Source organism: Mirounga angustirostris, unplaced genomic scaffold, assembly GCF_029215605.1.
Source record: "Mirounga angustirostris isolate CCGP_5_RB_7025 unplaced genomic scaffold, mMirAng1.0.hap1 SCAF_8, whole genome shotgun sequence".
Taxonomy (NCBI): domain Eukaryota; kingdom Metazoa; phylum Chordata; class Mammalia; order Carnivora; family Phocidae; genus Mirounga; species Mirounga angustirostris.
In genome coordinates this window covers 12,595,977-12,621,728 of record NW_026991716.1, presented here as the reverse complement: position 1 = coordinate 12,621,728, position 25,752 = coordinate 12,595,977, and the positions used below count along the sequence as shown (strand labels likewise).

Sequence of the window (25,752 nt, the reverse complement as noted above, 5' to 3'; positions counted from 1 at the left end):
TAGGTCATTCTGTTGGTGCGTGGAAACTGGCTGGTGGAGGACTGGATTTTGTCTAGTCTTAATCCTGGCTTTTAAAGATTTATTTATTTTAGAGAGAGCGCATGGTGTGTGTGTGTGTGTGTGTGTGTGTGTGTGTGTAGGGGAGAGGGCGAGAATCTCCAAGCTGAGCTCAGAGCCTGCGAGAGAGCGCACGTGTGTGTGTGTGTGTGTGTGTGTGTGTGTGTGTGTGTAGGGGAGAGGGCGAGAATCCCCAAGGTGAGCTCAGAGCCTGACGCGGGGCTCCATCCCAGGACCCTGAGATCATGACCTGGGCTGAAATCAAGAGTTGGACGCTCAGCCAGTTGAGCCACCCAGGCGTCCCTCCTGGAGGATTTATTTTGTGGGAGAAATTCCTTGGAAAATGATTTGAAGGCATACAAAAGTGGTGTGTCTTCAGGGCTTCCTTGTATACTGGAAAGTCTTACACCTAATCCCCAGAATTCCTCTACGTCCCCTGCAAAACTGAAAGGCCGGGTGTAGCAGAGAGGATTGCAGCCATTCTCCTGAGCACTGTATGGGTATCTGTAATTTTTAGACTCGGATTCTTGTGCAAAGTACTTAATATTATAGAATTTTCCTGCTAAACAGAGCACAAAGCTACCTATTTTGAAGAATCTCAGGGATATGAGATTCTTCCTACGCAGCAGGAAGTGGCACCCAGTCTTTGAAAACCTGTCCAATGAAACACAAATGGATGCTCTAGAACCGTGTTGGCCATGGGAACTTCCAATGATGATGATCATGATGGACACATTCTGTAGGGAGACATGTGGCTGTTGAGTCCTTGAAATGTGTCTCGTGCAACTTGGAACGTAATTTTTAGTTCTAATTAAGTTAATCCTGAATAGCCATGTGTAGCTGGTGGCTACTCTGTTGGTTAGTGCCATTTGGGGAATTTTGGGGAGGGGTGGGGTGTATTCTTCACATTAAAAAGGCTTTGATGATGAAAAGATCCAAACCGGTTAGAATTCCTTTGGGAACCTACTCGTTAGTAACTTATTTCCAAATGAAGTCCTTGTCTACTCACCCCGTTGGCACTGCTGATGCCGAGTCTTTCATCCTGCTTGTGTTTTCGAAGACACCGGTCAAGCATTTCTTTGTAACTTGATTTTTATTGCTTTCCCCATTTCCCTACACTTGGAGGTAGATGGTCAACCCAGATTCCTGCTGGATTCTTGGAGGTAATCCTGCTCTAGATCCTGGGCCTCTCTGACCATGTCAAAACCCCAAACTGTCAGATGAAGAGCCATGGGAGGGTGGACGGTTCCCTGACTGTACTCCTTAACCATGAACTTGGGGATGTCGCAGCCCATGCCGCCGCTGTCTTGACAACAGCAATGTGACATGCTCAGACGCAAAAGAGCTGACTTGGCAGTTGCCCAGTAGATTTTTATAAAGGCTCAGTTGGTGGCCGGAGAATCAGGCTGTCAGTGTTGTGTGTTACGCAATAAATCGTTTTCAGCAGAAGTTCTTAATCCAATTTCAGCTGTGGCTTTTTTTTTTTTTAAATAGGCTGTAATCAAAGATTAAGTACACATTATTTAATGGGAGTTTGGAAGAAGTAAAACTCTCCTTGCATAAGCATTTTCAGGCCGTTTACTTTATCCCAGGAAGCATGTCTGTCTGAGGAAAATTTTTAAAGTCAAGGCAGAGCACCATCATTCACAAGTTCACCAAGTCTCTGGTTTCCTGGCCGCTTGTCATCTTTCTAGATGTGAATATTCCCCCGAATATTCTTTGATATTGTCAGCATTGACCGTTGATCCATTTCACGGAATTAAAAATAAGAATGGATTAGCATCAAGTTGATTTGAGAAATGGAGGTTTGTAATGGAGAAGACGTGATTATTTTGTGAAAAGGGAAGAAATAGATAAAGTTTTAGCCTGAGTTATACCGCTCACATTTTCCAATATTTTCTCATTTATTTTTGGCTCTGTAAGTCCTTGTTTATGTGGAATCCATGTCAAGAATGAAGACAGCCTCACCCCCCTCCCCCCTTTTTCTTTGGATGTTTTCATTGTTCTCTTCTCATACTTGATGGAAGAGGCCAGCATTTCAGACAGCAACACATTGTATTAAGCAGAATGACTTAACAGGTATATGCAGAACTTGTGAAAAGAAAACGCATTCATGGGGAGGGTTCCATTTTTTTCCCCTGGAATGAGGAAAGCGCTATCCATTTTCTCCCCTGTCTCCCTCACGAACCCAGTCTTCCAAATTTTGCCTCGTTACTCGTTGTCGTCGGCTTAGTGCACCTGCCAGATCCCCTCCCCCCTCCCATTCTCCTCCTCTCCATGAGGTGCTTATTTCTTGTTAATCCAACTTAGAGTCGGGTTGAGCATTGGAATTGGGCCATGGCACTCCCTTTTCATTTTAAAAGGAGTAGAAAGTCACAAATTCTTCCATTCCCAGAGCCTTGGCAAGGTGCATAGAGAGAGGCTATATGCACATGGTGGTGGTGTTGGTTAACTCCCAGTGGTTCCTGTGATCCAGACATACAGTCGTTTGTCTTAGCACTTGTATAAGCTACAATACAGAGGTTTCATGGTAGGAGGTCTCCCTACCTTTGAATATGAACATTCTCTGTGCCACGCGCCCCCCCCCCCCCCTCCACATCTGCTTGTTGAAATTACAGGAGGCTGCGAAGAACATCTGATTTCCTATGCCCCCTCCTGGTGGAAGCATGAGTATTTTCTGGGGAATGTAATGCCATCTTTAATTGTGCCTGTCCCAAGGGATTTCCACCCCCCCCTCCGCCCCCCAGCAGATTGACCTTTAAAACCTCAGTGGGGAGGTTCTGGATTTCAATTTAAAACACAGGTGTGTGTCACACTGTATTCCTAGTATGTCTTGGATGTTGGCTTTATTTTTCTTGGATGGTGTGGTTAAAAATGATCTCTGGTGTATTAGACCTTTCTTTCTTAATGGTTTCGTATCTGCTGGAAGGGACATCTCGTATAATTGGTTGGTTGACCTATGTCCCGGTTTCCACCAGTCGTTCCTGCATCATTATTAACGATGCCCTTGGTTGGTATGATAAATTACTTGGTCATTCTACCTGTGATGCATGAGTCTCTGATGTAGTTTGCTGACAAGTGATAGGAAATTAAGGATCTTCCATTGGATGGGCCCTTTTTCATTTGCAAGTAGTTGTAATTGTTAGAAAAGGTTTTTCTGTTTTGTTTTTGAACCCATGCATTTCCATCCTCGTTTTCCCTCTCCTCAATCAAGATGGCCTGAATTTAAAACCATAACAAACACTGAGACACGGACAGATTGCATAAAGATGTCTTGAGAGATGACCTTAGAACCGGTGTTCTTCCAATTACATGAGGTAGCTGCAGAGACCAGTAAGAGAAAATCCCCCTCCCTCCTGTTCTTTTTTTTTTTTTTAAAGATTTTATTTATTTGACAGAGAGAAAGACAGCCAGAGAGGGAACACAAGCAGGGGGAGTGGGAGAGGGAGAAGCAGGCTTCCCGCCGAGCAGGGAGCCCGATGCGGGGCTCGATCCCAGGACCCTGGGATCATGACCTGAGCCAAAGGCAGACGCTTAACGACTGAGCCACCCAGGCGCCCCCTCCTGTTCTTTTACTAATCTCCAGCCAGTGCTGCTCATGAGTGGTCCTGGGTTGGTTTTTTTGGTGTGTTTTTTTCCCCCCATATAATATTTCCATTCACCTCTTGAAATGAGTAATTTTAATTTTGCTTTCATTTAGTTAGGAGTTCACGTGAGTTACAGGTTTGACATTTTCTCTTTAAGAATGAATTTCCGAGTTTTGAAACTTTGCTTTGGGCACCTGCTGCGTCGTGTGGACCCATTGACCACACATGCTAGTTCCATGTTCTCCAGCTGCCTGACCTTGGGCAAGACATTGAAACTCACCTCTTTAAAAAAAAAAAAAGTTTTGTGATTACTTCCTTTTCCACTCCATTTTAAGCCGAAAGGAGGTGGTAGCAAGCTTTTTAATCTCTAACCTGGATGTGAGTTTTGGAGAATTCTTAGTTGGTGCTGTCTGCCACAAGGAGTGCAGTATCTTCATGTGCTGGCCTGGCACTCCATTTCCGTGCATGTCTGTTCCCAAACTTGGCGCACCCTAGGGTTATGCTGTGTTCTTTTTCTCTTAACAAATAAGACGATGACCATAAGCATTCAAGTTTAATTCCTGACCAGCTGCCATTTTTGATAAGACTCTCCCGTTATTTCAAAGAATGGCAAACGTTTTTCAAATGAAAAGAAAACCCTGTCACCTTTGCTTTTTAAAAGGTCTTAATACTTAATTTTCCACTTGCCAGAGAAAGTGGTTTTTAGCAGTCAGAATGGCAAAGTGAATCTAGATCTGTGTGATGATTTTCCTGTTTTTTTCTTTTTTTTTTTTAAATCCTGCCAGCACACCCAGGTACTTTTTTTTTCTTTTTAATATTTTATTTATTTGAGAGAGAGAATGAGAGGGGGGAGGGTCAGGGAGAAGCAGGCTCCCCGCTCCAGGATAATGACCTGAGCTGAAGGCAGTCACTTAACCCACTGAGCTGCCCAGCCGCCCTACACGCCCAGATATTCTTATATGGCAGTATTTGCAAAGCGTATGTTTTGAAGCTGGGGAAATACAGCTTAAGAAATTAGGGGATGGGAATGAGGGAGGGTGGTACGTTGTCTGGGGCTTGAATTGCACTTGCCCAATAATTTGATGAACATGTAAAAACGTAGAGGTCTTAGTGATGCCCCGATGGCAATAGCTTTAAAAAAAAAAAAAAAGTCTTTAAGGAGATGGCATAAAAAGAACTGGACACACAATCTGGGCGACTGAATTTGCATCAGAATTAAGCTGCTGGGTTCCTCTCTCTCTGGCTGCAGCTCAGCCTGGGCCTTCCTTTATTAAGCTGACCAGTAAACCAGAATGGATTGGGTACTTGTGTCTGGGGAAGCATCCCAGAGGAAGCCAAGAAAGGAACTCTCCCTTCCCTGCCTGCCTGTTCAGTCCCCTTGCTGTCAAATCTGGCAGGATCCGTTCTGACGAAAAGGGAGATTCCCTGTGCCTGAAGGGGTCTAGGGAAGGTCAAAGGGGATCATTAGGAATTTTGAACACTGAGGCACGAGTGGACTATGAGATTTTGAAAATCGTGATTTGGGAACGTGTAATTGAATATAGAGGGTGCAGGGAAAAGAGCATGCAAGAATCCTGGAGGGGGCGCCTGGGTGGCTCAGTCGTTAAGCGTCTGCCTTCGGCTCAGGTCATGATCCCAGAGTCCTGGGATCAAGTCCCACATGGAGCTCCCTGTTTGGTGGGAAGCCTGCTTCTCCCTCTCCCACTCCCCCTGCTTGTGTTCCTGCTCTCGCTATCTCTCTCTGTCAAATAAATAAATAAAATCTTTTAAAAAAAAAAAAAAAGAATCCTGGAGGATTCTAGAGGACGGGGGAGCCTGTGTGGATGTGGTGGGAGAGGAAAAACAAATGTCCAGGTGTTTTGCGAAGGAATTGGTCAGTATTTAGTTTAAGGTAAGGGACTGTGACTGGGTCATCAGGTTTGGGCCCTAGGAGACCATGTGGATTTCTAGATGGGTGCTGTTTTCTTGGCAGGGCACTAGGTGGTTGCAGGATGGGGTCTCCGGTACGTTGACAAGCTTACTGCTTGAGAATGAGAGAGGGTAGACTTTTTGGATTATCACTCTGGGGAGTGTTTTATGGGGGGTAGCGGTGACTTGAGTCAAGGAAACTGTAGGATTTCCGGCACTGCACTCCACTTAAACACCCTGGATGTTTGTAAGGTTAGGGACCGGCAGGCCAAATGTGGGGAAAAGTAGTGGGAAGAGTGAGCTTGAACTTGAGTCTGTTTTTCCTGAAATACCTGTTGAGCTCTTACTCTGTCAGGCAGGCCCTAAGTGCTGGGATACCAGTGGTGAATGGGATTTCCTGGCCCCATGCAGACATTGTTTAAATGGTTGGTTAAATGAGACCACTATTAGGGGCGCCTGGGTGGCTCAGTCGGTTAAGTGCCTGCCTTTGGCTCAGGTCATGATCCTGGGGTCCTGAAATCGAGCCCCGTTATCATCTCCCTGTTCAATGAGGAGTGTGCTTCTCCCTCTTCCCCTCCCCCTGTTTGTGCTCTCTCTTGCATGTTCTCTCTCTCAAATCTTTTCTAAAAAGATGAGACCGCTCTTGAAGAGGGGGAAATAAAAGGTACTAAACTCTCAGGTGTTTGCATTTTGGGTCGCCTGACCTCTAACGATAGTTCTTTCTGGGCTTTTCTTGGAGCTCTCGGCCCTTGGCTGTTGTTGTGAACGACAGTTAAGGCTGCGGCAGAGTGCGTGTCAGACCTGAGGTACCTTCCTGCAGGCCTCCCATGCCTCCCATCTTGGCTAGCCCTGGGTTACCTACCACTTGTGGGGTGCAGGCACACTTGTGCTTACTGCATCTGGCATTCCACTAGGGAGGGATGCAGGCCTCCTAGTGTAGTGTAGGCTGATTCATCCTGATCTGTGAAAAGCAGCTTCAGTTTTAATTTCAGAATTATTACCCACCTACTGAGCTTTTGGAAACAGAACACAGCCCCCTTATTACCTACTAGTTTGTGTCTTGGCGTCAACATCCAGGGAGGGGACAAGGCTTGACCAGCACTGTACGTTATGGAAAAGAGCTCTTGTGTTTCCAAAAAAAAAAAAAAGTTTGTTTTTTAATGTCTAGACTTTGAAGTCCCATAAGCTCGGTCATGGATTTGGTTCTCCTGTATTTAAAGTACAGTAAGCGAACCTGAAATGCATCTTCCTTTGCAGGCAGTTTCAACTCACACGGTTTATGTTTTTTTTTTTTAAAGATTTTTATTTATTTGACAGAGAGAAACATAGCGAGAGCGGGAACACAAGCAGCCGGAGTGGGAGAGGGAGAAGCAGACTCCCCGCTGAGCAGGGAGCCCGATGCGGGGCTCGATCCCAGGACCCTGAGATCATGACCTGAGCCGAAGGCAGACGCTTAACGACCGAGCCACCCAGGCGCCCCACACACGGTTTATGTTTTAATGAGAGCTTGGTTGTAGGGGTAGGACGCTCTCGTATGGAGGCCCGAAGTCAGAATGAAGGCACCAGTCTGAACACGACGTAGTACATCTATTGCAGCAACTTTACGTTGAAAGCTATTTTGGGGTCTTATAATTTATAAATGCTGGGTATGTATGGAATAATAGTTTATAATCCCATCAGCTTTCAAGGATGAGAATAGGAATCCGGTGCTCATGAAAGAGCATTCTTTCCTGGATGCTGAGAAAAGCTGGGGTTTCAGCCTTCACTGTCTTTAACGCCAGGAGGAGCCAATGCTTATCACGCAGATGCAGTGAATCCACCTTCTTTGTGCCTTTTGTGTGCTGTGTGGATACGTCCTCTGATTGGTTTTTCAGCCGCCTCAATTGGGGTCTGGTCAGGGGGCTTCCTTTTTCTGTTGGCGAAACCATGTGATTGGAAGGTAGAGAGGGACTTGTACATGGTAGCAGTCCAGAAACCCCGTGTGCTCATCCCATCCGGTGGAGGCAGTTGGCTGCCTTCTTTTAAGCCTTTGGATTCGAACCTCCACCTGCCAACGCTGGCCTGTAGACCTCTCTTGCCTCTCTGGGGAGCACCCCCAGGAAGACAGGAGGAAGGTGCCTTCCTCCTCTGGAGCCAACAGGAAATCTCAGTTTGGCAGGTCTGCAGAAGTGGAAGGATGTCGGGAGGCGGGGGGAAAGGTGGAAATCCTAGCTCTTCTTTCCCGGGGCTCTCTTCCCCTTTATTACAGAAGATGGTAGAGCGCTCTCCTTCTGGAAAAATCTTGGCAGCTTAATCCAAGTGCAGCTTCAGGTTATTTAGGGCTTTAGATTCTCCGTGTGGTTGGATTTCTAGGATGTAGTTTGTGTTTATGCAGAATTTAGGGATGTGAGCGCAGGGAACGAGCTCAGTTCCTCTAGCCCCCTGACCTAGTCCCGCTGAGGTTTCCGGGGACCTGCGGGTGGCAGGGAGGAAGAACCGGTTCTGTCTGGCATCAGGACCACAGCGCCGGCCTGGCTGTTGTGGGGGAAAGTACTCCTGTTTGAGCAAAAGGAACCTGAATATCCACCCCCACCCCCTCCTGCGTTTACCCAGGATATTAATGTTCTCCTTATTCTCCTAAGGCCCCAAGTATCTGAGAAGCTCCGATCCTTCCAAGGTGAACGGTTCTGAAATGCTTAAGTCTTGCAGTGAGTGTGTGAACATAAGGACTTTTTGGATTCGTGGACAGTAGGCAGGTATCTGTAGGCGAGAACCTGTTGCGACTGTCCTGGGCTGTGTGTGAAGCAGTGCTTCACACCTTAACACACACCTCGCTGGTTCCCTAAAACAGTCACCTCTGCTCAGATCCCCAATCCACCATCTCCACGTTTCCAGACTTGGCTCCTGTTCTCACCTCCCTGCTGGGGAGGGGTGGGGGGGCTCCCTCCCCTCCCCTCCCCTCCTGCCCTTGCTGCTCCTTGCCTCCCCTCTGTCTTTCTGCAGTTCTGCTGGAGTGCCTGGGATGGGCTCGGGGCTCTTTGGACGTCCCCAACCCCCAGCCACCCAACCTGGCCTTCCATTCATTCCGTGCCTCTCTCAGAAGCTTGTAGTGCTCTTGATAACACAGACATAAGGGAGCCGTGCAAATTAGACCTTCAAGACCTAGTATTAACCTGTGTGTATTTTTCTTTTCTTTTTTTTCCTCCCCCTTTAAATCACCCCTTCCCTCCCCAAGTTCCTACCCTTGCCCGCCAGGATTCATGGTCTTTTTTTTCCACAGTGCTCTGTCTCTTTCCTAATTAAGACTCCTTTCTGTGAGTGAGGGGTCAGTACAGATCCAATTTCATTTCTTCTGACCGAATGGTAAATTCTTTGAGGGCAGCCCCCCCCCCCCCCCCCCCCGCCATGACCACAGGAGCCTTTTTTGAGGAGCCCAGCATCTGTTTCTAAGGTAGGGGACACCTTCTGGCATTGCTCAGCGAAACTCCAGGACGTTGATTCCTCAGCCCTCTGCTTTGGGTTTACTAATGCCTCTTCCTAAATTTGGCCCCGAATAGGAAACGGCAGTGTTACTGGTTAATGAGGGTATTTGGGCACAGGGTTTGTAAAGGAATCGAGGTGGTTGTCTTCCTTCCACGCCCTTTTACAGTCTGGGAGTGAGCTTTTTGCTACGGTCAGTGCTTGAACCATCACCACATGATGAAATTCTGGCCTCCAGAGCTTGGTCTCGGTAGCATGATGCTTGTTTGAATTTTTTTTTTTTTTAAGTTTATTCAAACACTTAATGTTTACTTGCCTTTTTTTTTTTTTTTTAAGTGATTTCCCTTCTCCCTTTCTTCTGTTTCTCCAGGATGACAGTGATGGGATTCCATGGTCAGAAGAAAGGGTGGTACGTAAAGTCCTTTATTTGTCTCTGAAGGAGTTCAAGAATGCCCAGAAGAGGCAACACGGGGAAGGCATTGCTGGGAGCCTGAAAACAGTGAATGGTGAGTTGCCTCTTCTGTTGGACTCGGATGGTATCTTTGGACCTTGTTTCTGAATTGGATGTGTTTCGGGCGGCTTGTGCTTCTCAGGCTAGGCCCCTGATGGCAGTTATTTTGGACATCCTACTGGGTTTATGGATTCATTTTCATGCTCCTTCATCTGCTGTGTAATATAATTGGCAAGGTGCCTTCATTAGTCTGTTCCCTACAGATAAGACAGGGGCTGTGATCCGATTTCTACGAGGTCCTGGGTTGAAGGTAGAGTCTACCTTACAGGTTTTTCTGTGGATCTCTGTCTTTCTACTTAGATCTTGCTGCACCCTGGATGGAGCTCCTGGTTCTTTCCCCCTGTTTGCGTAGGAAGTAGCTTGAGTCTTCGGGGTGCTTGCTGCCCTTTTGCTCTCCAGCTCAGCTCAGCAGCCTGCTAAGGACATGCTTCCTTCCTTGCTGATCAGGCCGGGCAGGTGGTTACATGGCAGCAGGTAGACGGTGACCTAGAATTCCTGTGCATTAGGGAGCACAGCCGTGTGGTTATGAGAAGTCTCCTTGCAGCCTGGAAGGAAACTTGCTCGTCTCAGGGTTTATTCTGCTGTCTCTTTAGGAGGACGGGGCTGAAATCACCCAGTGGAAACCATTTCAGAACACGTTACAGTCTGTGTTTTAGTGCAGGGGATGGGGCTGTGATGGCATTCCAGTCTCCCTCGCCCTCGTTAGTCCTTTAGAGTCCTAGATAAATGTGAATGAATAGACCATGTTCTGGTTTGTACTTGGCTTGGAGCAAGGAGAGATACGGGAGAGGTGGTGGTTCTTTTTTCCGAGTCTCTGCTCTGGTCGTGGGCTGATAGAGTTGGGACATGTGGGGGTACTTGAGAGCTTGCCAGGGTCCAGAGGGACAGGTTCACCTCGGGCATCCACTGTCCTTCCAGATGGCTTCGTTGGAAGGTGGGTTGTCTGAGGGAGCCTCTTGTTGGGACTAGTGCCTATAGGCGGAACCCGCATCGAGCCTTGGCGGGGTTTCCAGGGACGCCGTCCCTGAACTCCACCAGGTTGGCCCTGCCACCGACCCAAGGCCTGTCCCTCTCTTCTTCTGGTTCTGGGTGACTTAAAACAAGAAGCTTCTGGAGGTCTGAGTCCGCATGTATATGGGAAAGCTCCCCTCCCCCCGCCCAGGATAATATATATATATATATAATCTTCCACATACACAGAAGCAAAATTAGTAGAATCTGTTGCCACGAGTCTAGAATCTGGACCCCTGTGTGATGTGATTGTTCTTGGTGTCCTTGCTTTGCGTTGAACGTAGTGTCTGGCTTTACGTGTTTGAGGGGGGCGTGATGGGGGAGAGTCTCACTGCATCCTGAAGGTTAGAGTAGAGCAGGGGCGTCTGGGGGTTTAGATTTTACTGTCGTGATAAGGCATTCTGCTATGCAGGAGCAGGAAGGCCTTCGTGGTTTTGGAATCTCTTAGCAAAAAAAAAAAACCCACCCATCTGAGAGAAAAAAACCGTTTTCAGGACAAGTTAGCCAGGTGTCCAGAATTAAATAAAGGTGGGATTTAAGTAAAAGAACAAAAACTAAAGCCCTTCAAGAGGTCTCATAGGCACTGCCGGCCTTGTCGACCAAGGGTTGCTCTTGTTTTTAATTGGCCTCGTCAAGGGCTTGACAATGCCCAGGAAGGAATTCTAAGAAAACTGGCAAAGGCCGCTCTGTTGGGGGTCGTTGAAGACTTTAAAGAATCCGTGTACCAATTTCATAAAGAAAAGGGGGTTTTTGTTGCGGTAGTTTTTTATTTCATGCTGATAAAGACTGGCTTGTCGTTTTCCTGTCTGGTTTTCAATATGGAGACACCAAGGCCTCTCTCTCTTGGTTGTGGGATTGCCGTGAAGATGCCCATTTCTGGTTCCTGTCGGTGTCCCTGCAGCCAGCGGTCCAAGCCCACGTGTCTGTCATTCTGTATTGCGGGTTTCCATAGCACTTCTGAGTAAACACCTCTGGTTTTAAGAATAATTTTCTTAGAGGCCGCTAACAGGTTAAAGTGTGCTTTCTCACTGGGGGCCTACTGGAGAGATGGGGAAACCGGCATTGTTCACTGGGGAAGAACTCCTTCTCTGTAGGCCCCCAAACCCCAGCGGTGTGCTCTTAGGGTGCATGGTCCAGAGAAAGCGGAAGGCAGTGGAGCACCCCAGACTTTTTGGGCAGCTGAGGTTGGGAGTGGGAGGATTGCAAACAGGGCTCTGTATGTGTGACTGTATATATGTCCCTTGCTTAACGGATACTTCATGATCCTCATTCCACCCTGCACAGAAGGACCTTGTCCTGAGCTGCACATCACAGCGCCCTTATCTTGGGGCTCTTCACCGTGGGGCAAATGAAGAGAGGTTAGTGGGGGGAGAGTGGTTTTCACAACTGGAGATACCACACTGTCAAAAACATTGCATCTGTACTTTTATGGCTCATGTTCATTGACACCTCGATGGCTCTAAAAAGTTGGGCGGGGGTTGGTTTCATAGATAACCTAGGGATTAAAACGTGATCAGGGCGCCTGGGTGGCTCAGTTGGTTAAGCGACTGCCTTCGGCTCAGGTCATGATCCTGGAGTCCCGGGATCGAGTCCCGCATCGGGCTCCCTGATCAGCGGGGAGTCTGCTTCTCCCTCTGACCCTCCCCCCTCTCATGTGCTCTCTCTCTCATTCTCTCTCTGTCAAATAATAAATAAAATCTTTATAAAAAAAATAAAGTTTCATTGGGCGCCTGGGTGGCTCAGTCGGTTGAGCGACTGCCTTCGGCTCAGGTCATGATCCTGGAGTCCCGGGATCGAGTCCCGCATCGGGCTCCCTGCTCGGCGGGGAGCCTGCTTCTCCCTCTGACGTGCTCTCTGTCTCTCTCATTCTCTCGGTCTCAAATAAATAAATAAAATCTTAGGGAAAAAAAAACGTGATCAGAGGCTTTATTAAATTTATACTTCAGCAAAAAAAAAATGTTTTGGTTTTTTGTTTTGTTTGTTTCAGTTAGTCACAGAACCTCCTGAGGTTCCCTTGTAAACATGGAAATCCATTGGTGCAGTGTTAATGGTCACAGAGATCTGTCTGGTGGTCGAGATTTAAAGCCGTCACCAGTGCAGATCCCTAGCTCTAGATCATGGGGAAGGAAACTAACCAGACAGGGATCAGAGTGGGCACCCGTGCCCAGAGTTGGGGTGGGTACGTGCTGTGCTGCCCCTGTGGGTCCCCCCTCGCCCCCCTCATGCTTTGCAGCTTGGGGACCTTGGTAGTGACCTGCATCTGAGGCCCCTGGTGTGTTCATCTGTAAGCTGAATACAGTGTCCTTGCGGGGCTTTGTGAGTGCTCTGTGTGGTAGTGACTTTCCCAAGGTCACACTTCTGTCTTCCAGCAGAACTGGAATTATAGCTCACGCCCTGCAACTTTGAATCTAGCACTTATTTAAGGGGGCGGAAGGGGTGAAAATTACACCATATCTTTGCAGGAGCAGTAGTATTGAAAACAAGGTGCTTGATTCCCCCGCACCCTCCCCCGCATCACTTGTCTGAGTTATTGGTCCTGCTAGTGTTTCCTGGGGAAAATTCCGTCTTCCAATAATGCTTGGCGTTGACAAGAGAAGGAGCTTGATGTAACTTTTTATCTAGTTTGAGAATTTTGAGAATGAATTGCCGTCACTTCCACTAAATCCTTGGCTTGCGAGGATGACGAAGCAGCCCCTCCTCGGCCTTCCCTCTGCGTGAGGCGGGGTGGGTGGGTGTGGAGTCTGTGAAACGGCTTGTATCCGAGTGGCTCAGCTCTGCCGCCCCATTTCCGTGGGTCTCCTGTCGTAGTAATAACCCAACCAGACGCAAGATGGTAGGGAGACCTCTTAGTTTATGTCACAAAATCCATGTTGGCCATCGATCTTGCTTTCATAGTTCTAAAGTGACAGGGAATGAGGTTGTGTTTTGTTTTGTTTTTTTTTGGGGGGGGGAGGTTCCTCGTAGAGGTAGCGGATGTGAATCTTGAACAGCCCCGCGGATGGCCTGTGGAGGGAACGAAACCCTTATTCTGGCTTGTTGGTTATGGCCGAGTGTGGGTGAGGCGGCACTCCCGAGTTCTGCTGATTGTGAGAGCCTTCTGTCTCCTTCCTGCCAGAGAGAATGCCACTTCTTCTGGCTGTAATACATTGGACAAAAGCTTTGGGAAGGGCTGGCAGAGGCTGAGGCTGAGGCTACCCTTTGAGGGCCCTTGGCCCGCTGGGGCTGAAATTAGGGACATTTAAATAATAACATGCTACACAAATGAGTACACATAATTACACAGTAAGAGAGGGGAGCTATTAGCTGTATTTGGAGTTTCATTTGCTTCCTGTAAATGTCATCTGAGATCGAGCAAGGCCTCTGGTCAGCCAAAGAGCCTTGAGTAGATTTAAGGGACCCCGGATCGTTTTTCTTGGAACCTGTGGTAGTTGTGATGGGCCAGTCTGTACTGAGCACTCATTACTGACTGACTAGCACTCGATCCGCATTTCACTCATTTTGATCTTCAGAACAGACCGTTTTGTAGATGAGGAAGTGATACACCAGCGTGGATTAGGCGTTTGCCTGCCCCAGTAGTCCTTGGCAGCCTCGGCTTTCTGCACCAGCACTCCGTTGCTTTCAGCCACCTCTTCGATAAGCAGAAATAATTTTGGAACGCTCTGTAAAGATAGGATTCCAAAAATAAGAATTTGTAGGAGGACACTTCTTCTAATAGGGGTTTCTTTTGAAGGAGATAATGTGCGATCCTTCACTGGGGAAGGAGACCTCGGAAGCGGGGGAGGGGGCGGCGTCGTGTGAGTATGAATGTGGGCATGTTTCCGGGCTTTAGTGGAGCTTGTCATCGATCGAGGGAATCCCAAGATGGCACTCCTCCTGCCCGCTTACCCTCTTGAGGCCCGTGACAGGCACACACAGGCATTCATTTTGTTTCTTCACCGAGAAGTAGAGATTTGTATTTTTTTTTTTTTTAAAGATTTTATTTATTTATTTGACAGAGAGAGACACAGCGAGAGAGGGAACACAAGCAGGGGGAGTGGGAGAGGGAGAAGCAGGCTTCCCACCGAGCAGGGAGCCCGATGCGGGGCTCGATCCTAGGACCCTGGGATCATGACCTGAGCCGAAGGCAGACGCTTAACAACTGAGCCACCTAGGCGCCCCGAGATTTGTATTTTTAATGCTGCCGTTGAACCGCCAGGTTGGCCAGTCCTCCTAGGGCCACTGGTCCTGGCGGCGCGCTGGTGGGGGATGGTACTTTCTGGAAACCACTGCCAATTTGTAGTGAAGGGCCAAAGTTGGAGGTGCAGCTACAGGGAGCCCCCTCCCCCTTCTTTCTACTAAGGAATAGGATCTTCGACTCCTTAAATCTTAAAGATTGCTGATGGGTTGATTGTGAAATGAAACTTGGTCCCAACTCCTGCAGGTTCATTGTTTACTACATAAAGTAAAGACGCCTTGTGTGAGTCCAAATGAAAAGTCCGAGCACATCGTTCCACGAATGGAATTTTATGTACGTGGCTATATTGGAAAAGACCATCGTGGTCGTATGGTTGCCTTCTGACAGCCAGGGGGGCCCCTCTCCCTTCTGCTTTGGGCCGGGGTTGTTCACGTCTAGCTGTTCTAGAAATGGTTCCTACTTCAACAGGGAAGACCATTTTTTGGGTTTTTGTGTGTTTCCTCCTGGAGAAAGTGGCTTACCCCACCGCTTTGTCCAAATGGAGCTGCTGATGTGTCAGTGTCCTGTGTCCTCTGTAAGCTGTGGGCACCGAGCAGCTGCTGCAGGTTTGGTTTTCGGGAACACTCCAGCCTCAGAGACTCTTCTTCCTTCTGTCCGTACCCCCCCCCACCTATGTGTGAGACAACACACCATGTGAAAAAAGCTGGCTGAGATGAAGGGTAATACACTTCACTGAAAGCGACTTAAATTTATTAAAAAAACAAACAACAAAGCTACATTTTATCCTGGAAAATGGTTGCACTGAAAAGGCTTGATGTCTTTCCTGTAGCTTTCATGTGGTCCATCCAGGACCTAAGTGATGCACTCGGGGCGTTTCTTGATAGCGCTTCCATTTGGTTGACAGGCGGTTTTGTGAGTAATAAAACGGAACTCTGTTGTTCTTCTTTCCTGTCACTTTGTGCTTGAGGCCCCCTGCCCTCCAGCTCTCTCAGCCCACTTCCTCTGTTAGCTCTGTCCTGGATCCTGTCCTCCTCATCCTTGTCAAATCTGGGCTGCTTTAAGAGGAGGGGTCTACGACAGGTAAGGGTGTGTGTGTGTGTGTGTGTGTGTGTGTGCGTGCGCGCTCCCTCACTCGCAAGGCGGGGGCAGGGTGGGGGGAAGGGAGGGAGAGGTGGGGGGAAGGGAGGGAGAGCACGTGCTCTCTCTTGTCTGTCACAGTTCTTAGAAAAGCCCAACACTGAGGGTCCTGAGGGCGAGAGGATGGAAATCTGCTGTGATCTCCTTTTCTCATCTCTACAGGGACCTCACTCTGGAGCTTACCCCTCTTCACTATTTACTTCTCTCCTAGAAGATTGCCATCAGTAAACAAAACATGTTGTAGTTGCTCTCATAATAAAATAATCCCTCTACTGATCTTGTATCTCCCTCCTGCTGTTCGTGTCTGTCTTTACTGCGGTGTTCCTTGAAAGAAAATATCTACACAGGCTGTCTCCTCTACTATTTATATTCATGTTAATATCCTTTCCCCTTTCATTCTCCTTTGAACCCCTAGAATCAGGCCACCATTAAGGCTTCATAATGACCTTGATTGCTAAACCAGGGTTCCAGTCAGTGTCGCCTTATTTGCCCCTTTGGCAGCATTTGACATGATCGAACCTGTCCTGAACTGCACTTGCTTACTAGCCTTCTTGGAAGGCCTCGTGAACGTGAACTGTCCCAAAGCCAACTGTCTGCACCATGTCTGCTCTGCTCTGCCCGTCTTCCCGTTGTCCATAAATGCCAGTTCTGTTTTTCTCGGTGCTTTGGCCTAAACCTTGGAGTGATCTGTACTACTATGATTTTTCCATACTTTGCATTCCTGCATTCCGTCCTTTAGCAAAATCTGTTTGTTCTAAATTCACATCTTCCGAATCTGAATTTGCACTCCTGTCACTGGTCCGAAACCTCTTGCTTGGGCTGGGACCCCTGATGCTGTGTCATCTCAGCTTCCACCTTTTCCCCCTCCAGGCAGCAGTCAGAACAGTCCTTTATAAATGCAGATTAGTGCATGCTCTGTTCCTGCAGTGTCTCCCTGCCTCTTAGCATGATAGTTGAGCATCCTTACCCACACCACTTGATGTGGGCCACAGTGTCAGGTCTCCTCACCACTACCTCCCCTAGTTTGGCCTCCTTGTTGTTCCAGGCGTACCAGAATGCGTGTGTGTGTTTTGAAGATTTTATTTATTTGAGAGAGAGGAGGGAATACAGTGGGGGGAGGGACAGAGGGAGGAAGAGCGAATCCACCCCAGAATCCCCGCTGAGCCAGGGAGTCCGAGGCCAGGCTCAGTCCCAGGACCCTGAGATCAGAACCTGAGCTGAAACCAGGAGTCAGATGCTTAACCAACTGAGCCACCCAGGTGCCCCAATTTTTTTGCTTTAAAAAAAATTTTTTTTTATTTTTTTGAGAGTGTGAGCAGGAGGCGAGGGAGAGAGAATCTCAAGCAGGCTCTGCTCGGTGCAGATCCCGACGCGGGGCCGGATCTCAGGACCCCGAGATCATGACCTGAGCAGAAATCAAGAGTCAAATGCTCAACACCCTGAGCCACCCTGGCACCCAGAACTTTTGTGCTTTCTGACCCTTCTGTTTACAACTCTTTCCCTTTAGATAACTGCATGCTTCATCCCTGCCTGTATTTTGGGTTCCTGCTCAAACCTGGAGGTTTGAGCTAGAGCATCCTATCAAAAGTCATTCCTTGGTCTGTTACTTTTTCACTTTTTACCTTGTAATATTTCTTTGCATAGAATTTCTCACAGCCTGACACTGTATTTTTGTTGTTCGCTAATTCTGAGTTCTCACCCCACAGTAGATTGAAAGTCCATGAGAGAAAAGCTTCATCCACTTTGAGTGGACTCCTGGGCACTCTGTAGGGCATGTGTTGTTGTGTGAAGCAGTGTGCAGACATCTCTCTGCCCACCAGCTGCTGCCCTGCCCCCTGGCCCCCCCCACTCCAGCACCCTCTGCCGTGCTGTGGACACACTTCTCTCTGTTCAGGGGTTGAGTGTCCCATCTGTGACTCTAGGTTTTATTTCAGAAATGCACACAGCCTGACGCCCTCCCCTCCGGATCACAGCCTTTGCTGTTTTCCTTGTCTCTAAAGTGCATGTTTATTCATAATTGTGATAAATTTCTAAGTGTTACCATCATAAAGATTCTGGGAATTAGATCACCCTGTACCTTTTATTTATTTATTTTTTTAAAGATTAATTTATTTGAGAGAGAGCGAGAGCACGAGCGCGTGCACAGGAGGAAGGGGCAGAGGGAGAGAGCGTCCCAAGCAGACTCCGTGCTAAGCACAGAGCCTGACATGGGGCTCCATTTCACGACCCTGAGATGGTGACCTGAGCTGAAACCGAGAGTCCGATGCTTAACCAACTGAGCCACCTAGGCGCCCCTACCCTGTACCTTTTCTTAACCCTATTTGTAGATTGCCTATTCGGGTACAGGATGCATTGCTTGGTAGTTTAAATTAAGATTGGGCTTTTAAGAAAGAAGTTACTCCTTCTAATCTCATAACATTATCGTAATCTGTTACTATCTTAATTTTGTGGGTTTGTGTCGTGGGTCTCAGATATTAAGCAGTTTGCCCAAGGCTGCATAACGAAGCGGTCTAATCAGGATTTGACCCCAGGACTCCTGACTCAGATCTTAACCTCCTTCTTTTTTTCTTTTTCTTTTTCTTTTTTTCCCCTTTAGATTGAGGTAAACTTTACACTCTGTGAAATCATACCTCGTAATTGTACAATTCAGCAGATTTGCAAATATACCTACGTGACAAGTCCTCTAGGACTTTTCCATCAGCCCAGAAATCTTGTTCCAAATGAAAGTGTATGGTCATCTTGGGGTTTGTCACCATGGCTGTCTTGATTTTTTTTTTTTTTTGAACTTTTATGATGATACATGGGTTTGTGGTGTTTTCCCAGAATGTACCAGATGCGTGAGAGTGTCTGTTGAGACTTGAAGGGGTCTCCAAGCCAGTGGCTCAGCTCCTGTGCGTCCAGGATGCGGCTCTTAGGAGCCCTGGCTTTAGGTAGGCATGAATAAGACCCTCACAGTTGGACATGGCCATGAAGGACCTTCACCATTTCAGCAGTGCGTTCATGGAGCCAGATTCTCTGTCTTGAACTGGTGTTTCATTCTTTGGTTCTGAGCTGTGTGCAAGTCCGGATCTAATGGGCTTTCGAACAGCTCTGCCTCTCCTCCTGCTTGGTGTCCCCTTCTGTGAGTGTTCAGAAGTCGCAGCCTTGGTTCAGGAAGTCAAGAGATTTCTCGGAACTGGGGTTCCAGATGTGGCTTTTCCCCAAAGGCAAGCTAAAGAGGCATCCCTAGGGCATACCCCTTTGCTGCTGATATGAGTGATTCTTTGTCCGCAGCCGTGAGCTGCCCCATGGCCGGGAGGATGCAAACACATGGTCCGGGGTGGGGGTCGGGGTGGGGAGCCCAGCAGGGTCAGATTACTAATTTCTGTTCATTTTCTTACGGCTGTGGTGAACGTCTGTGTCTTAGTCAGCTCATGCTGCCGTAAGACAATACCATAGACTGGGTGGGGTGGTTTAAACAACAGAAATACATTTCTCCTTGTTCTGGAGGCTGGAGGTCCCGGAGTCCTGTTCCTGGTGAGAAATGGGCTTCCCGGCCATATCCTCGCTAGGCTAAGTGTGGGGGAGAGCGTCCACGGGTCTCTCTTCCTCTTCTTAGGAGGACACTGGTCCTAGAAGATTATTGTCGGTCACCCCTCCCTTTCCCCCCATTATGACCTCATTTACTTTTCTCACGTCCTTGCAAGCTCTGTCCAAATACGGTCACATTGGGTTTTGGGGGCTTCGATATAGGGGCAAACAGTACTACCACCAACATTAGCACTTGGGTAGGGCTCTGAGATGATGACCGTTTTATCCCATTTTAATTTTAGATTAAGTTAATTTCCTTGCTCATCTGCGACGTGTTTCCTTTTGTGCTTATGTGGGTACTAGAACGATTTCCTGGTATGCCAGGAACCCCTATGAACTTGTTTGACCTTGGAGAAGTTATTGTTCCTCCTGAGTGGATGGAATTAAGCTTGGGTTTTTACTTATTGCATGCCTGCTTTTTTGAGACCTCTTGGGTTTATCTGCATCCCATACTTCAGTGGGGATTGAAACAAGATTCCTGAGCTGGGGAGCTGCTAGGCCAAGAGACCTAAGGAAGGGGCCAAGAGGGTTATTGCAAAGGTCCCAGGGATCGGGGAGGGTGTGGGAATCGGGATGGCCCTGGAGGGATGTTTCTGTTGTCAATGTGGGAAAAATCATGGCATTATTTGAGGTTGAAGGATCCTGTTTGTTTTAACACACACTCATTTTATTTGTATTTTATACACGAATTCAATTTCTTTTTATATGCTGTGAGTGTAATTTAGGGCAAGGCTTTCCAACCAGTTTTACTTCTCAACTTGTACAGGAAGGGAAGAGCCTGTGGGGTCCCCAGACTGTTCAGGCTTGGAGAGTTTATCTGTGTTTACTCTCGTAAATGGTAACGTCCCCCACCTCCTCCTACCTGGAGATAGGCCGTCTGCGCCACACCATGATTTGAGTTCTGCGATAGATTTACGGAGCTTTAATTACTAGCTGATCTACTACGATGGCCCTAGTGCAGTTTTGCTTCGCTTGTGAACTTCTTCGCTCCCATTTCCCCCAAATCTAGAGGGCCTTTCACCTCGCTTTTGGAAATAACCTGTTACTACTTGAGCCCATCAAATGTTTAGTGTCCTGTATGGCGTATCTTTAAAGCCAGAATGGTGATAACTGGGTATGCTTTTGGGAAATTACCCTACAGCTCATTAAATCCCTTAATTTACTGTTTGTTACTTAAGCTCACCTGCTGTCAAATCTTCTCTATTCTTGTAGCTTTCTCTTTAGTCTTTAGGGGGCTTCTGCAGAGTCCCCAAACTAGCTTCCTCATGATTTCTTTCTGAAAGATTCTAAAATTGTACAGGTGCCTCATACGTGGAGGTTTGGGGTCCTTGAGGGAATCATGAGCTATTTTATAACCTTAGACCTGCCCGTTGAGGCCCAGAGTGTCTGTCAGGCTGTGACTGTGTCTTGCAAGGAGAGCTTGAGGCTCCTTTCTCGGGCTTCAGAGCTCCTCATGCCCGGTGCCCGGGACCCCGTTCCTCCTGTCTCCCGTTCTCTGACCTTTCACTAGTGCTCTTGGTTTGTTCATGCTTTGGAACTGATGATTTCAGCTCTGCACATGGGGGGGGGGGGCTCTTCCTGGGTCACCTGCCCCTCCAGTGGCTTCTGGGTCAGTTCCTTCACTGACTCCATGTTTCCCATTGGCAGGTAGGTGGGCCTCCTGATCATGGGGTGTGGCAGCTGGTCCTGGTGACTGGGAAAGACATCTGTGCTTGAGACTCTCCTGCTAGCTCTTGGTGTTGCCTCAAGTGGCAGTTTTCCGATGGCTTTGAACGATTTCTGTTGCCTTCCGATGCATGAAGGCAGCTCAAGGTCTCCCCTTGGAAACATTTACCTGTCTTAATTCTGATAGCTTCGCCCTGATGGGCTCGGGGTATTTATGAAGGAGTTTGAATCCCCACTTTTGACAAGTTGGACCTTGTCATCGAGGGTGATGCTAGAAGGTCAGCGAATCCTCTGCAGACATGAGTAGGGTAGGTGACACCCCAGTGGAAATTGTGCACGTTTATTGGCTTGGCATGCAGGAGGCCTGGTAATTTCTGGAGGGATCTGCATTGCAAATTGCTTAGCCTGGACCAGAGCGGCTTTTTACCCTGTCCTCACTCAGCAGTTTACCCAACTTGAGACTAGTGTTATTTGAAAAGGGCCTTTCCAGTTTACTCAGTTGGAAAGTGTTACAGAGTTTTAAAGGGTGAGCTGGAAGGCTCTCAGCTGGCACTTCTGAATCCCTCAGAGGAAAATATTGGCAAACTCTCCACTCTCTGCCTGAACTCTTCTTATAAATTGAAAAGCCAAGAGTTACGAAGCCATCACAAAGGGCCGGGTTGGACCGTGTGGGGGATACGAATCCTTATCCATGCTGAGACATGGGCAGTTTTCTGATAATCCTGCCCCCCCCCCATCTTGTGATGTTAATCTTCCTGCCACTGAAAATAGAAGTAGTGAATGTAATTTACAGTGTATTCCGTCCACCCCCCTCAGCCTTCTCTCTAGAAGATAGATGCACATGGCTTTTATTTTATTCACCCTTGTTTACAGTTTAAATAAGACAAATGTTGGGCTGATTTATTCAACAGGTGTACCACTGCGAAGGAAAGTTTCCTTTTTAAATTTTTCTTCTTTTTTTTTTGGCTTTTTCCCCATGGTTTCAGGGGACAAGGTGCTGAGATCAGAAGCTGCCTCGCACTTCTTCAATCTCTGGATGGAGAGCCCAATGTGAATGTGTCACAGGGCCTGAGAAACCTCTGACTTCCTTGTCTGATTTCAGAAGCTGTACCCTCACTGCCACCCAGGCCCCCAGAGAGGTCTGTGGACATGAGAGTAACGCAGGGGAGAATGTCGGCATCGTTTCTTCATCCATCCTTCCACGCCCCTGCGCCTGCCTCCTCAGGCCACGCAAAGGGGCCTTTTTCTAACACTGTCCACATTCTGCGGCCCATTCTTGTTGCTCCCACCCTCCCAGGGTCGCTCTTGATGGAAGAATTCCAAGGGAATAGGTTAAGATTGCCATCAAGTGGCTGCTCTTGGTAGTGGATGGGAGGATCCTGGCCCTCTGCGCTGCTCAGACCTTCTCCTCCAATTTCTTAGCCCCTTTGTGAAAAATAAGCCAGCTCCAGCAAGCTCTGTCTGAGGAAAGGGCTGTTGGGGCAGGGGGCAGGCACAGAGAGCTCAGAACATCTATGTACTGTACGTCCCCAAGGAAGGGCTCTTTTGTCAACCCAAACCACACCTCCTGGGTGCACTAGGACACGGAAGACAGGCGTATTTGCAGTGGCCTGAGCTCAGGGCCCTGGAGCTGGGAGTGCAGATGATCTAGAAGCTTAGGGGGGAAAATTGCTTGTGTGTTCAGCCTCCTGTGAGCTCCAGCCCTGATAGGCCGCTGCCCTCCATCTCCACTAGCGGGAATCGGCAGGGAGGGTCATGCTGTCATCCCTGAAAGGCTGGCCTCACGGTCCCACCAAGGGAGAACGCCAACACACATGACTTGGCCATCCCGTTTGGCTCTTGTTCCTTGTTTCCCGGCTCTGTAAATGGAGTAATAATTTCTTTCTCAGCGGCGATATTCTTAGGATTAAGGAGATGATTTATTTAAAGTCCTTAGCATCTGGCAGGAAGCAAGCATTCAAAGGGTAATTGTGATTGAGGTTCTAGATACACATTACCTAACTACTTCCCATAAAAGCTGTAGCTGTGTGTCATAAAACAGCACACTTCAGGGACTGTATTAAAATCTGTTTGCCCCATTCCCTGGGTCTGGATGCTGTCCTCCTAGCATTAGACCTCACCCTGAGACTCGGAGGGTACAAACTCTGGCCGAGCAAGAAGGAGATGAACCCTATTTAGTGTTCCCCAGTAGGTCATTCCTCAGCGGTGTTGGGAAAGCCTGGATAGCAATGGCAGGAGGTAGGTGTGTGTATGTGGGGTGCCCCTAATGGGGCACAGAGCTCTTGATTCGGGTGTGTCTGAGGTTTCTGAGCGGGCACGTGGTATGTCGAAGAAGATGGGTCTGTGGCAGCCGGGTTGCAGTGGAGAGGCCGGGAGGCAGGCAGAAAGAGAAAGGGACTGTGGGAGTCCATCAGCGTGGAAGTGCAACTTCAGGTTCGGGTCAAGGAAAGACAATTCTAGGGCTTCTGTATTTGCAGGAGCTTTAGAAGTGATGGAGGCTATGTTATATAACTATTCACATTGCAGTCTGTCAGTCATTAAACCACAGTTCCTGGATTCTGGCCACTTAAAGCCATATTGGATGCACCAAAAAAATTGGTATGTTGTAATATGTTGTAATGAGCACTGATGTCATTGGACGTCTAGTTGTACAAGCAACTGGGTCCCACTGCAAGCGGGTTTCTTACGACAAATAGAACACTTGAGACCTCCGTTTGTCCCATTTGGATTTGTTTCAGTGGTGAGTGATCGGCTGATGTTTATGGCCTGTTCAAGTTCTTCCTAATTGCTAGATCCTACCTGGTACGGTCGGGATAGGAAACATTTGGATGCTTTTGCAGAATTTGGGTGGGGGGGAGTAGAAAGCAGAGAAACTAAAGGACAGGCATCCTCTGTGACCACCGATTCTCTCCTGTGGTGTGTGAGGCCTTCCCTACCCCTCCACGTCCACCTGCATACAGGAATGAATTCAAGGTGATGGTTTATGTCTGGAGTGTGTGTGTGTGTGTGTGAGAGAGAGAGAGAGAGAGAGAGAGAGAGAGAGAGAGAGAGAAGCAGTGAGCCCAGAATCCTCTGTGTGTGGATTTACACCTTTCTTTGTGCCTACAGCCTCGAGGGTAGCAGAATGTGCGTCTCACTGAAATACTTCATGCGGCACTTTGTTCCTGAGTATTAACTGGTGATTGCTGGCCTTTTACCCTCAAGCTACAGCAGGATTGCCTAAAATCCTGGATGATTAAAACCACCTTTTGTGGGTAATGGCTTTGCAAACTTTTTCTATAGTTTCTGGTTTACTGAATAGCCTTGTGGCCTTTTGTAAAGGGTTCTAGCCTGCACTTTTCCCTTCTCCCCACGTCTCAAAGCTAGACTGATGACACCAGGAGCCATCCGCGGCTGAACTGACAGGGGGTTTGTCAGCTGGCTGCTCCATTGGCACCCCTCCGCTTTTCACCCTACCGCCTGGACAGGAGTCCCCATCTGTCTGACTTGGCCTGTTTACTGGGTCTGAGCTCTAGCAGGGGATAGCAGAGAGACAGAGGGACCGCTGCCCACAGACGTGGTCACAAGGTCTTGAGACTACACTCACCAAAAATCTGTAGATGTCGAACTTTCCAGAATGAGGGGAATGCTGTGTATCTGCTTTGTCATATATGGTAGCTCTTAGCCATGTCGGAGTCCGTGAGTTCTTGATACATGGCTGGTCTGATTAGTTTTAGTACTTAAAAAAAACAACAACACATGAACAAGTGTAGCTGTAGAGACAGGATGAGCATAGTGGTTCTGAGCTTTTGTTCTCCAGCTCGGTCTTTTGTTGTTGTTGTTGGCAGGAGGTCTTTCTGGATCGCCAGTGTAGTTCATCAGTGATGTGTATGTAGGCAGTGCCGACCAAGTGAAAACAAGTGCCTATTTATTCACCCGCCTTTTAGTGTGGGGGGCAATTTGAGAATGCTTTTACCCGTGGTATTAATGTCATGGTATTCATATTATCCCTGACTTCAGTATAGCAACGTATTACTGGCTTCAGAGTGGTTATTGTCTTTATTTGATCCTTGTTTTTTGTTAGCTCCGTGTGTGTCCACATTTCATATAACTTGTTTTTGTTTGTTTGGGGTTTTAAAATTTATTTTTAGTTTTTTATGTAGGCTCCACACAGGGCTTGAACTCATGACCTGAGCTCATACAAGAGTCCCATGCTTAACTGAATGATCCACCCGTGTGCCCTATATAACTTCTGTGATCGAGTACTTTTTGTGATCAGTACTAACTAGTTCTATTCAGGAAAAGCACCCACGTCCCCTGTGATACCATTTGAATAATCGTTAAGATCCCCTTCTCACTTTGTTTTTAAAGTAATTTATTCTTTGTAGAAAATGTGGACATCTCAGAAAGCTAGAAAGCTTGCTGCTGGATAGAATACTACCTTTTTTTTTTGGTCACTATCTCAGTTTTATTTTCTCTGGTCTACTTTCTGTACACTTGAATTTTTAAAACCCAATTTAATATTTCATGCAGTAGAATCTCTGCAATTTAAAACATTGTGAGTCTTTTCCTCATGTTGCTAAGTGTTGGAAAATCTGATTTTTGTTTTTCCTTTTAAAAAAGATTTATTTATTTGACAGAGGGAACACAAACAGGGGGAGTGGGAGAGGGAGAAGTAGGCTCCCCATTGAGCA

The 25,752-nt window shown here is 47.7% G+C and overlaps 1 protein-coding gene across 8 annotated transcripts in view; it reads left to right on the top strand.

Moving 5' to 3' along the window:
- The window catches only part of JARID2 (jumonji and AT-rich interaction domain containing 2), a 260,030-nt gene that overhangs the window by 112,315 nt on the left and 121,963 nt on the right, over nt 1-25,752 (top strand). For 4 of the 8 annotated variants that reach the window (XM_064597156.1, XM_064597150.1, XM_064597149.1 and 1 more), the window contains exon 2: nt 9,382-9,517. The exons of 1 other annotated variant lie outside the window; for it this stretch is intronic. In XM_064597156.1, coding sequence (XP_064453226.1) covers nt 9,382-9,517 — 136 coding nt within the window. Of the gene's footprint in view, nt 1-6,869; nt 7,199-7,785; nt 8,288-9,381; nt 9,518-25,752 lie in introns of those variants that run through there. 3 more of the 8 variants (XM_064597154.1, XM_064597153.1, XM_064597155.1) reach the window with 2 other exon arrangements.